Below are 13,737 nucleotides of genomic sequence, written 5' to 3'. Positions count from 1 at the left end.
CCTGTGAGTCACATTGGCTATTTCTGTGGGCCAGGACCAGTGGCCACAAATTGCAGTTATCAAAAGAAGAGTGATCGATGAGTTTCACATACACAGCTGCCTCCTTCTGTGAGTGAAGGGCACCTCGTACAGGAGCTGACAGCTGATATACATGCCGGTAACAGGATAGTGTGCATCTTACCCTGAAGAAAGTGCCTCATTGCTATATTTAACCTTCCATCAACGGTTTGTCAAAGTCATCTTTCATCTCCAGCTTTAGTGGGAGAAAGGTAGAAGGTAGATACAGCCATAGAGACTTAGAGACCAGGTCTTTATGGCTATAAACACGGCAGGCTAGTTATGTCTGGCAATTAAATTACAGCAGGAAAGGGAGAATGATCTAGAACATGCTGTGTGGATTGAAGTTATCTTCCCCGTGCAAACATTATGTCCTCTGCTACATGGCAGGGCTTATTGGTGCAGCAGGATTTGTGCCAACTGGAGAGATTGACTCCAGCGACAGCGGCGCTAAAAATCATAGACATGAGATAGATTGTTCTGACTTGATTATTCTCATTCTTTTTAAAGGAAAAGTAAACCTTTAAAATGAGTAACTGGAAGCACTTTTCTAATTTACATTCATTATTCATTTAAATTCCAAGATATCAAGGGATAAAGTACTGTTAATATAAATGCATTTTGTTACAACAGCGCCACCTGCTGGTCACTTTCAGAACATGAAGTAGCCGAGAACGTTGCCAGGAGAAAGAAAGAGGGCTGATCTAATGCTCTTCTGGTTAGGGAAACATTAGAAACCTCCGATAATTTTTTTTCACATCTTTCCTAACCAGAAGAACATCAGATCAGCCCTCTTTCTTTCTCCTGGCAATTCAATAGCCACCCTACTTGACTACAGACAGGCAGGGGTGCTTCTATTGGCACTGTGTGGGGCTTTTGGAGTTAATTTTAGGGAAAGGCATGAAGAACTTCTCCAGGGCCCCTTGTATCTATTCAGCTCTTATGGAGGTGAGAAGCAACCTGAGATGATACCCTTTTGATATGCATAGGGTTATTACAATTTCAATCTTCTCCGTTCCAGTTACTTTCTTCTCCTTGTATTCTTTGCCTGCTTGTAATTATGGTCACGTTAAATGCATGTGATAGGAATGAAAGTATTTGAATTGAATTCACATTTCTTTTCTTACCCAGTAGAAGAGATTAGATTGAGTTTCCTAATGCACTTGGGGTGTTTGCACTGTCTGCACTTGGATTGTGGTTTGGTGATTCGCACACAACTCCGCACCATTGGTTGCTGATATTTTGCATGCCTTGGAAGTCAAAGTTTGCATTTCTCCTCTGTGACTCGCCTCGGGCGAGGGACCATGTGGTTGTGCACTGACATGTCTTGCTGTTTTCTGTCGCTGGTGATGCGGATGCCTGCCTCCGCTGCATGTTTGTCTGAATGCCCCTTGGCAAGTCCAGCAGTTTCCTGCGCTCCGTGAATCGGTAAGGATTCATCATTTTTAGGTTCGGCAAAAAAGATTTGGCTGATAACCAAATCCCAGTACTAATTTTACACTGTGAGTACTAAACAATCAACAGTTCTGTTGATATGAGTAACAAAGACAAAGAGGCAACTCAAGACACATGAGAGAACCGAATAATGTATTCCAAGCATTCCAGTTCTGAGGAAACTTATGGTGCCAAACATGGAAATATTTCACTCTTTCTCCTTGGATTTAAAGACCACTTGAATCCTGGCAGAGAAATATGCCCCAGTAGGTTCCCACTGTAATATTGTACATGTATGGGGCAACAGTGGGCCAACTCCTCCCCAGCTAGTCAGACCCCACCAACTGGAAATGGTCAATACTGTAATGCAACTTGCAGCTATTGGACAAAGACATTAGTGCTTCTACCTGGGGATCCAAAATGCCAATTATACCCCATGATAAGATACATGTGAACATAGGCCTTAATATGGTCATTCCATGATCTACCCCAATCCCACCTCCATCCTGCCTCTACTCGCATTCATCTTCCTTCAGCCCTCCAAGCCTACCCTCAGCCAACCTCCATCCTGCCTCTACTTGCATTCATCTTCCTTCAGCCCTCCAAGCCTACCCTCAGCCAACCTCCATCCTGCCTCTACTCGCATTCATCTTCCTTCAGCCCTCCAAGCCTACCCTCAGCCAACCTCCATCCTGCCTCTACTTGCATTCATCTTCCTTCAGCCCTCCATGCCTACCCTCAGCCAACCTCCATCCTGCCTCTGCTTGCATTCACCTTCCTTCAGCCCTCCATGCCTACCCTCAGCCAACCTCCATCCTGCCTCTGCTTGCATTCACCTTCCTTCAGCCCTCCATGCCTACCCTCAGCCAACCTCCATCCTCCCTCTGCTTGCATTCACCTTCCTTCAGCCCTCCATGCCTACCCTCAGCCAACCTCCATCCTGCCTCTACTCGCATTCATCTTCCTTCAGCCCTCCATGACTACCCTCAGCCAACCTCCATCCTGCCTCTACTTGCATTCATATTCCTTCAGCCCTCCATGCCTACCCTCAGCCAACCTCCATCCTGCCTCTACTCGCATTTATCTTCCTTCAGCCCTCCATGCCTACCCTCAGCCAACCTCCATCCTGCCTCTACTCGCATTCATCTTCCTTCAGCCCTCCATGACTACCCTCAGCCAACCTCCATCCTGCCTCTACTCGCATTCATCTTCCTTCAGCCCTCCATGACTACCCTCAGCCAACCTCCATCTTGCCTCTACTCGCATTCATCTTCCTTCAGCCCTCCATGCCTACCCTCTGCCAACCTCCATCCACCCTCTGCTTACATTCACCTTCCTTCAGCCCTCCATGATTTACCCTAGTAGTAAAGGAAGTGTGTTTAGGGTGGATGAAGAAGAGTTAAAGAATATGGAAGAGATTGGAGATTTGATGGAAGAGGGAGGCTAAAAAGTCTTGCCCCCTCGTCTCAGGTTGTACTACTAGCTATCCATGACAAGTACTAAACTTTACACCATGATAATCAATAAATTCTGTCTGCTGTTCTGCAGCACTGCTCTCCCATTAAAAATGATAAAGTAATATGATAATTGTGCACTGTAATATGAAGTAGGGGGATTTTTTTCTTCCAACAAATATAACTCCCAACAGTTTTCTTAAGAACAGTACCTGAGGGTCTGGGGCATAACCAGGTATAACCAGGTGGAACAAGGGTATGATGAAAACTGTACCATTTTGGGAAACTTAAATATTGGGGGGGGGGGGGGTAACATATATTACAGAAACAGTTTTGATGGGTCAGAATGAAATGCTTTAATGTCTAAATTCCCCCTTTTGGTTAGAAGAGAACGGTGGGTTCTACCATTAAAATCTCACCTTCAGGTTCAGCAGATGAGATATATTCCTTAGGAACCGAAGAACACAAGCGAGAATGACAGAATGACTCAATTAACATGTCCTCAAGTGGGACATTTGACAGGACTCTGCTTTAAATAGGATTTATTCCCTTTCACAAGCTGAACTGGCACGAGCCCAGTAGGAGCTTACATGCCGCTGGCTAATTGCAATTTACTGTGTAATGTATAAAGTGCTGCAGTATCAGATCTACTCCCATGGGCCAGGGTGTCACAGGGAGGAAGCCATATAAATACCAGCAGATATCTAGCTACTAACCCCTGATAGCCTTCTCTCTATACAGGTATGGGATCCCTTATCCAGAAAGTTCTGAATTACAGAAATTCCATCTCCCATAGACTCCATTATAAGCAAATAATTCTAATTTTTAAAAATGATTTCCTTTTTCTCTGTAATAATAAAACAGTACCTGTACTTGATCCCAACTAAGATATAATTACCCCTTATTGGGGCAGAACAGCCCTATTGGGTTTATTTCATGGTTAAATGATTTCCTTTTTCTCTGTAATAATAAAACAGTACCTGTACTTGATCCCAACTAAGATATAATTACCCCTTATTGGGGCAGAACAGCCCTATTGGGTTTATTTAATGGTTAAATGATTCCCTTTTCTCTGTAATAATAAAACAGTACCTGTACTTGATCCCAACTAAGATATAATTACCCCTTATTGGGGCAGAACAGCCCTATTGGGTTTATTTAATGGTTAAATGATTCCCTTTTCTCTGTAATAATAAAACAGTACCTGTACTTGATCCCAACTAAGATATAATTACCCCTTATTGGGGGCAGAACAGCCCTATTGGGTTTATTTAATGGTTAAATGATTCCCTTTTCTCTGTAATAATAAAACAGTACCTGTACTTGATCCCAACTAAGATATAATTACCCCTTATTGGGGGCAGAACAGCCCTATTGGGTTTATTTAATGGTTAAATCATTCCCTTTTCTCTGTAATAATAAAACAGTACCTGTACTTGATCCCAACTAAGATATAATTACCCCTTATTGGAGGCAAAACAGCCCTATTGGGTTTATTCAATATTTAAATGATTTTTAGCAGGCTTAAGTTATGGAGATCCAAATTACAGAAAGATCCTTTATCTGGAAAACCCCAGGTCTCGAGCATTCTGGATAATGGGTTCCATACCTGTATACAACGTTTCTCTTCCTAGAAGTGTATTTGTATGCCCTTCTCACTTCTTTGAACATAAATAGATCACTTAGGAAACATTATATATGAATATTGGGCTAGAGGGTTAAATATAAGTGTAAGAACTGTGCTGCTTTGTGCCCTGGAGGCACTTTTAAAGGTCATTTGAAAACGATCATGTAACTCCAGGTCACCAGTGGCCTCGTGATCCAGTCTTTGTTTTCAAAGGTCGTTTGGGTTCATTTTCAAAACATTTGGAACTACAAATGTGAAATTTCAGTCCACATTCCCTGCATGAACCCCATTCTACAGGAATAAATTGTAACGGTCAATATGGTGTCACATTAAGCTTATTTCTCATTTGGACTAATGGTTGTTTTTCATTTTTGGCCCCAAGGTGCTTTCCATTGATTCAATGGCAGGGGACATGGGCAGCTTCAGACAAATCTCCACTAGTGGAAATAATGCCAGTGGGCTTATATTAAACCTTTTTTTCATTTCATTTTTTTATTCAACCAAGAAATTCTCATTTTTGCCTCGATTCACTTGCTGTGACCCGGCTCAATTCCATTATAGCCAATGAAAGATTTTTTTTCCCTATCCACTTTTAACTTTACCCCCTAAGGCTGTTTTTAAACTTTTTACTGATTTTTGTGGCCATTTTTTAACTGTACATAAATAGAAATATTATGTTGAAAATGGTTGAAGCCGGGCACAATCAAATGGAAGCGGTTTGGAAGTAGGATCATTAGTAGTGATGAGCGAATCTGTCCCATTTCGCGAAACGGCAAGAAAATTCGCGAAATGGCGAAAAATGTGCGAAGCGCATTTGTCGCGCGATTTTTTTGTCACCCGTGTCTATTTTTTATTGCCCACATATATTTTTTTGTCACCCGCGCTTTTTGACGTGACCGCGGCTTTTTCTACGTGACCGCACCCTTTTTTTGCACGAGCACGCCCAATTTGACGCGTGGAAAAAAAAATATGCGCAACTAATTTTTCCACGGCGAATTTTCACGGAAGTTTCGCCAATGCCGAAATGCGAAAATTCGCTGCGAATCCATGCCTGGCGAAAAAATTCGCTCATCACTAATCATTAGAGTTTAGAGCCGGATATGTGGAGCAACATGGCAGGGAATGTACGTTGCAAAAGAGTAATCTGGCTCCCAGGAGCATAACTAGTATTACAGCAGGATATGGGGCCCCCATTACTGTCTAATACCCTATGATTGAACATCTCAAGGCAAAGGAAAGAACCCAATGTTATATTAAACATGATCTCTAGGTCTTTACAGGCCCCACTAGGTGCCCCACAGCTGGAGGTTCTGCTCCATTTGACTTCTACTGCCTTCCCTCATTTTACCTACAAACCCTAATTCCTACCAACAGCTACTGCTGCAGACACAGGCTATTGCTTCTCTATGTCCTCTTACTAATGTAGCTTAAATAGAGGTCGCATGTTGTCCATTTCCAAGGTTCTCACCACTCCTGACCTTGTTAAGTGTCTGGAGTTATTTTGGCCCCTTTTAACTTTGCCTTTCTTAACAGCAATGAGCCAAAGCAGGGCGCCGAGCCCGATGTGGATGTGTGGGATATCCTCAAGAAAGCACCCCCTTCTGAATATGAGAAGATTGCCTTCCAGTATGGCATCACTGACTTGAGGGGCCTCTTGAAAAGACTCAAGAAGATGAAGAAGGAAGAGAAGAAGAGTGAAGGTGAGGGTTGGGTGGAATGGAAAGGGGGTCTTTCTTCCTTCATGCTACATTACATAGTTATTGCTACACACCAGTTCCCAGAACCCCTATCTATCTGTCTATCTGTCACTCTACCACCTGTCTATCTATCTATCTATCTATCTATCTATCTATCTATCTATCTATCTATCTATCATCTATCTATCATCTATCTATCTATCTATCTATCTATCTATCTATCATCTATCTATCTAACATAGGAGCAATGGAACAATGTTATTATCTTGTGCCAACATCCTTGTAGGAAGAGTTTGCAAGGGGCACTATCTGTTGAATTGTGTTTGGTAGCGTTCAAGTCTCAGTTCCATTTTAAGCCCATTTTATAGACCACACCCCTGATTACATCATACTATGCCCCTTGACCTGCTTGATCACACCCCCTTCTGGCTTCTTGTAAGAGAGTTATAAGGGGTTATATCAGCATCTTAACAGAGGGTAGAATAAATAGCAAAAGGAAAATAATCATTTAGCTTTAATTATTTATTTTTATTAAACAAAACCAATGGGAAACTTAAAAAATGAACATACAAGTGATGATTTACTAATCACTGGAGCATACATGCTAGAGTGCCAGCCAGGGCTAGTGGGGACTAGCTGGCATTTAGTCAGGGGGTCAGCCCTGTACTAAGAAATGTGACCACCCATGGAGGTGCCAGCCTAAGAAATATAGTAATAGGTAGAATGTTTTGGCCCCACCATATACAGGGTTCCCTGCCGCCGGTGTCTCTATTCACAAGCCTCACTTCCGTTCCTCTAGCTTTCCTTAAGAAGATGGATCCTGCATACCAAATAGACAAAGGTCAGAAGATGAAGCTGGTCGTAGAAGTGGCCAATCCAGATGCAGAGGTCAAATGGCTGAAAAATGGCCAAGAGATCAGAGTTAGCGGGAGGTGAGGACACAAGGATCAATATGGTAACTTGCCCACATAAAATGGCGGAGAAATTAAATAGTGGTGCGGGTCATAGATAGATAAAACATTTGACATGTTGGGTGGCTGAGTAAATGATGAGGGTTTTCACCTCCCTCTTTCCCTATCCCTCACTCATTCACACTTTTCATTCTCTTTCCCTCCCTGCGCCGGACACTTTCTTCTTCGGAATTCCCTGGTGAATCTGGAAATCTCAATGAATTCTTCAGCAAGTAAGTTCTGTTCCATTGTACCCACCTTTGCAGTCAGAGAATTGCTAACATGTTGGGCAATGAGCCTTTTCTCAACCTCAGCTACCATACAATATGTCAACATTTTTACATATGGCCTTCAATTGAATTTTTTTTAGCATTTTTAAATCATGTATATTTTTTTGTTGTGGAGACGAGGTGCCAGGCCAAGTAGTATTGCCTTGGGCAGTTTTCAAATAATGACAAGCTTGTAATACCAACAGCTACCTGGTTTCTAGGTTTTGACTACCTGGTAGTATCGGGCAGTCAGAGTGGAAGATGACTAGCAGTGGGCCTAAAAGAAACATAAGCAGAAAAAAACTAAAAATAATGACAACATTAAAACCTCACAATCTGTTTTTTGCATGCTGGGGTCAGTGACCCCTACAACCAGATATCATTTTTAGTCCCAGGCCAGAAAGAGGCAGGTTGAGAAGCCTAATCATTTGAAACTGCCCAAGGCAATACTAATTGGCCCTGCGCCTTGCCAGCCAACCCTCCTGCTACCAGCTGCCATTGCTACTCCCCAGTTGACACTTCCCAGTTTGTCTGCCAATCAGAACTGTGCCCCCGCCCAGCACATACGTAAGGTCCCCATACACAGGCCTATTCTACCTGCCGATATGGGTTCCCTAGACCGATTCGGCAGCTATTCGGCCCGTGTATGGGCAGTACCGATGGGCCTGCCCGACCGATATCTGGCCTGAAATCGCCCAGATCCCCCAGGGCCAAACGATCGAATTATCCTGGATTCTCCCGATATCGCCCTCCCGTAGGCGGGGATATCGGGAGAAGATCCGCTCGCTTGGCGACATCGCCAAGCGAGCGGATCTGCCCGTGTATGGGGACCTTTACCCTTAGTTCTAGCCTTGGGTTGAATGAACTGGGAGCTGTAGTCCAGCAATAACAGGGACTGAATTTTAAAGCAACAGTGCTCAATAAAACTGCTTCCTATAGAGAGCTAGGGAAGAGTTTTATTGAGCAGTGTTGCTTTAAGATTCAGTCAGTGGCCTACTTAGTGCAAGAGTATGCTCCAATCAGAATCCTGCCTGCTCTGCATACAGCTGGCTTCCTATTATATATATATATTCCTATTCTTTGTCAATGCAAACTGAAAGCTTTACATATATATATCTTCTGGTGCCAAATGTCAGAAAATCTCTATACCTGCCCTTCTGACGTTTGTAAAACTGGCATGCAAGAAAATTCACTTGTAATCTCCCCGTTTTAGATAACAGAAATATAGTTCTAGCCCTGGGTTGAAGCAAGCTGGGGGCTGTAGTCAAGCAATATCAGGGACTGAATCTCAAAGCAACAGTGCTCAATAAATCTCCTTCCTATAGAGAGCTAGGGATGAGTTTTATTGAGCAGTGTTGCTTTAAGATTCAGTCAGTGGCCTACTTAATGCAAGAGTATGCTCCAATGAGAATCCTGCCTGCTCTGCATACAGCTGGCTTCCTATTATATATATATATTCCTATTCTTTGTCAATGCAAACTGAAAGCTTTACATATATATATCTTCTGGTGCCAAATGTCAGAAAATCTCTATACCTGCCCTTCTGACGTTTGTCAAACTGGCATGCAAGAAAGTTCACTTGTAATCTTTCCATGTTAGATAACAGAAATATAATTGCACACATTTCATTGGATAATCCCCTTGCATCTGTAATTAAGCTTGTGATGGCTGATTTGGGGAACTTGGGGGGGGGGGGGAATGGGAGCAGAACCTGTAACCACCATAGCAGATATCCCTGATCCATTTTAGGGTGACAGCCATACACATAAAGAACTGGGGTGCAGCTGTTTATTATAAGAGTGGGGGGCCACAGCGGTGGGGGCTGTAACTGAAGCGTTAATGGCAATGTGAGAATGGAACAGTCAGTGGGAATTCCGGGCATGTGGAATCTGCACAATCCATAGTGGCCTGGGACTATAAATACACTAGAAAGAGGACAGAGGCACTCCAAGCTATTTGTACCGCTCTCGTGTTAATGACACAAGCCTCTTATGCCTTCCCATTAAAATTAACACGCGCTAATTATAACCTAATGCCAATTAACAATAACACTACCCTAATGGGCAATCGAAATGCAAAAATGTTACAAATGACGGCATGGCGTAGATCTTAAAGGGGAACTACACCCAAACACAGTTTATTGCCCGATGAAACAAAATGTATATCTATATTTGTGCAGTGATAAAGACATTTAGAAGCAGTTACTGGACAGAAGAGTTGAATTTAATGGGCATGGGCGCTACCATGTAGGTTGGCTATGTGGGTGTTGTATAATACTGAGTCTGGTGTTGTTACCCTTCTTACAGGTACATATTTGAGAGTATTGGGAACAAGAGGATTCTCACCATCAATAACTGCTCGCTGGCAGATGACGCTGCCTATCAGTGTGTGATTGGGGAAGAGAAATGCTTCACTGAGCTCTTTGTGAGAGGTTAGTCTCAGGGCTGGGCTGGGAGATTGCTCAGGAATTATAAAAGGATACAACTGTGTATAATGGGGCTATTAATGTCTTTAAACTTGTGCCCTTTAACTTGTGTCTTTATCTGATTCGTTGCTTCAAACTTTGTTATTGTATTGCCTCCAAGTAAACTCAGTTTGTTGATTTCCAGCTTTACAGGGCTGACATCATTATAATTAATACATACATGAGTGATACTCAGAGTTCCCTGTATAACTCAGCCTGCAGCCTTGTGCCTTTATATGGGCACAGAACCCCTCAGTGACTGCTAATATCCTTATCATTTACAGTAGGGGGTACATTATCCCTTATAATACATGAGTGATACTCAGAGTTCCCTGTATAACTCAGCCTGCAGCCTTGTGCCTTTATATGGGCACAGAACCCCTCAGTGACTGCTAATATCCTTATCATTTACAGTAGGGGGTACATTATCCCTTATAATACATGAGTGATACTCAGAGTTCCCCTGTATAACTCAGCCTGCAGCCTTGTGCCTTTATATGGGCACAGAACCCCTCAGTGACTGCTAATATCCTTATCATTTACAGTAGGGGGTACATTATCCCTTATAATACATGAGTGATACTCAGAGTTCCCTGTATAACTCAGCCTGCAGCCTTGTGCCTTTATATGGGCACAGAACCCCTCAGTGACTGCTAATATCCTTATCATTTACAGTAGGGGATACATTATTCCTTTAGAATACATGAGTGATACTCAGAGTTCCCTGTATAACTCAGCCTGCAGCCTTGTGCCTTTATATGGGCACAGAACTCCTCAGTGACTGCTAATATCCTTATCATTTACAGTAGGGGGTACATTATCCCTTATAATACATGAGTGATACTCAGAGTCCCCTGTATAACTCAGCCTGCAGCCTTGTGCCTTTATATGGTCACAGAAACCCTCAGTGACTGCTAATATCCTTATCATTTACAGTAGGGGGTACATTATCCCTTATAATACATGAGTGATACTCAGAGTTCCCTGTATAACTCAGCCTGCAGCCTTGTGCCTTTAAATGGGCACAGAACCCCTCAGTGACTGCTAATATCCTTATCATTACAGTAGGGGGTACATTATCCCTTATAATACATGAGTGATACTCAGAGTTCCCTGTATAACTCAGCCTGCAGCCTTGTGCCTTTATATGGGCACAGAACCCCTCAGTGACTGCTAATATCCTTATCATTTACAGTAGGGGGTACATTACCCCTTATAATACATGAGTGATACTCAGAGTTCCCTGTATAACTCAGCCTGCAGCCTTGTGCCTTTATATGGGCACAGAACCCCTCAGTGACTGCTAATATCCTTATCATTTACAGTAGGGGGTACATTGGGCCATTTCTGGTAAGGGAAATAGACCCTTGTAGGGAAGAAAAGAATTTGTACTGATCCAAAATTCTCTGTCTGCTTCCCAGAGCCTCCCGTTCAGATCCTCCATTCCTTGGAAGATCAGATGGTGATGGTGGGAGAGAGAGTGGAGTTTGAGTGTGAGGTGTCAGAGGAAGGCGCTCAAGTGAAATGGTGAGTAGAGAACCAATAAACTCAACGCAATCCTACTAGTGTAGGGTTAATAAGTCTGCGCTAATGTCCTTCCTCTCTGGACCCTTGTGGACAGCAACATAATATATATGGTTGATTTTATGGTAAAAAGGGGCCTCCGGCCTGACAAGTTCCCTGTGTATATTATATATATAGATGATTGTGAGATACATGGCTGGTGTCCACCCTCTGAGCTGTTCAGGTAAAATGGTTCCCACGCGCCAGGCCTGCTGAGATGTTGATCATTGCTAAGCCAGAACTATAGGGTTGTCACCTTCTTAAAACAAGAAATCTGGCCCAGATATTTTAGGGGCAGCAATATGGGGGTCTGTATGTGGGGCCGGGACAGTGACATGAGGGGATGGATAAAGTGGGTTTTATTGCATTGGGTTGTGGGCTAGTGGGGCTGGGGTAAGACAGGAGCAGGGATTAGGGGTAGTAATGGCTGGACAGGGCGGAATGATCGGAGATCACAGGTAAATTGGTAATACCGGATCAGCATTAGCAGGTCACGTGTCAACCCTACTCCCCACCGAGGGCTTCCTACATTGCCCAGCATCCCCTCCTTACCCTGTCACAGCCCCATCATGTAACCTATGCATTGGCTCAGTCAGGGATGTCCTAACCATAGCAGCCCTTGCTGAACTGCAACTTCCAATATCAAACTACAAAGTCCAGTGATCCCAGCTTAGAACATAGGTTCATGGCCATGCTTCCATCCATTCTCTGACTGTACTCTACAATTCACCCCCAGACACTTACTGGAACTCCCCTAAACCCTGACTCAGACCCATTATTTTTGGTCAGAGTATTGGGATTAGCCTAGTTGTCTCTTTTCATTTACAAGTTAGCAAATACCCCCATGTATGTATCATCACCTGAGCCCCCTACTGCTCTTCGTATCTATTTGCTTTGGAGTGTTCCATCTGTATCTATAACCCTACGGCAAGTGGCCTTGGGTGGATAAAGTTCCGCTGAGTGAGAGATTGATGGAAGCTCTGAGCTTCTTCCTTTCTCAAGTTCCCTCCATCCTCTAGAGTTTTACAACGGGAGCCTTTACTGGTGGCCCCTTTTACCGTTCCCAGTAAAGCGCTCTCTTGGAAGCCACTGTCACCCCCCTCTATACCCAGCACAAACAGTCACATTCCCTGAAGGAGTGCAACGCGTCTCCAAGGAGTTGGTGGCACGGCAACAGATCTTTTTGTTAATTACGGGCGAGGATAGATTTCAGCATTTAAAATAGCTGCTGGGTGTAGTGGCTGATCTGCGTAGCAGCCCCACACGTGAGAGCTCCTGGCTGCCATCTCCTCTATGTCACTATTGCAGCTGCCACGCCGTGTCCCACACACAGGGACGGGATCACTCGCTTGCTGTGTCAGCAAACATGCAGAAAAGTCACCTTGTAGGAACCCCATCTGGGTCTGTGCCCCTCCCAGCAACCGGCCGGTGACACTGCACTGTAAATAAGGTTTTTCTCAGAACACAATGTCTTCTTCTAATTTTGGACTGTGCTACATCCCCCCCCCCCAACTCAAATCTCTGACCTCTCTTAGGTTCAGGAACTGTAAGGTCTTATTTGAAAGGGAATATCTCACAAAAAAGTCAGACTTTCTGATATTTCTATATAAGTAGAACAGCAATAACGATTAATTATTCGCTTATTAGATGTAGAGATGATATTATGGATCATAAGGAAGGAAACCCTCCCAGCAGTTATTCAAGTGACAGAGACAGTTATGTACCCAGGGTCGGACTGGGCCGCCGAGACACCGGGAAAAATCCCAGTGGGCCCCGGCGGCCCAGACCCGACCCTTGCCGGCGCTCCCCCTGCCCGACCGCTCCTCCCCTGACATGTTAAATGTACGCTCTCGGGGGAGGACATCGGGTGGGGGACCCTGCAAGGGGGGTTAGGGGGGCCCCTGCGGGGGGAGGGCGGTGCGGGCACCTGCAGGGCCCCTGGCATAGTGCATAGTGTGTGGCCTGGGCATGTTTTAAAGGAACAGTAACTCCAAACAATAAAAGTGTATCAAAGTAATTAATATATATTATGTACTATTGCCCTGCACTGGTAAGGGCTCTGGCACACGGGGAGATTAGTCGCAAATCTCCTGTGTCTCGGGCGACTAATCTCCCCGAATTGCCATCCCACCGACGACAATGTAAGTCGTCGGTGTATAGCCATGGGGGCAGCCATTCAAGATGGAAAAAGGAGAAAATGCACAAATGCCATTGAATTCTAC

The 13,737-nt window shown here is 44.0% G+C and overlaps 1 protein-coding gene across 11 annotated transcripts in view; it reads left to right on the top strand.

The window, feature by feature from the left end:
• mybpc3 (myosin binding protein C3) overlaps positions 1-13,737 on the top strand; it is a 69,581-nt gene that overhangs the window by 17,768 nt on the left and 38,076 nt on the right. For 8 of the 11 annotated variants that reach the window (XM_031899773.1, XM_031899772.1, XM_031899771.1 and 5 more), the window contains 5 exon segments: positions 6,106-6,272; positions 7,069-7,201; positions 7,450-7,452; positions 9,795-9,919; positions 11,374-11,479. In XM_031899773.1, coding sequence (XP_031755633.1) covers positions 6,106-6,272; positions 7,069-7,201; positions 7,450-7,452; positions 9,795-9,919; positions 11,374-11,479 — 534 coding nt within the window. 11 annotated transcript variants of the gene reach the window in all.

The sequence above is a fragment of the Xenopus tropicalis genome, chromosome 4 (assembly GCF_000004195.4).
Source record: "Xenopus tropicalis strain Nigerian chromosome 4, UCB_Xtro_10.0, whole genome shotgun sequence".
Lineage (NCBI taxonomy): Eukaryota > Metazoa > Chordata > Amphibia > Anura > Pipidae > Xenopus > Xenopus tropicalis.
The sequence above is the reverse complement of the archived record's forward strand: the minus strand, read 5'-3'. Positions and strand labels throughout refer to the sequence as shown.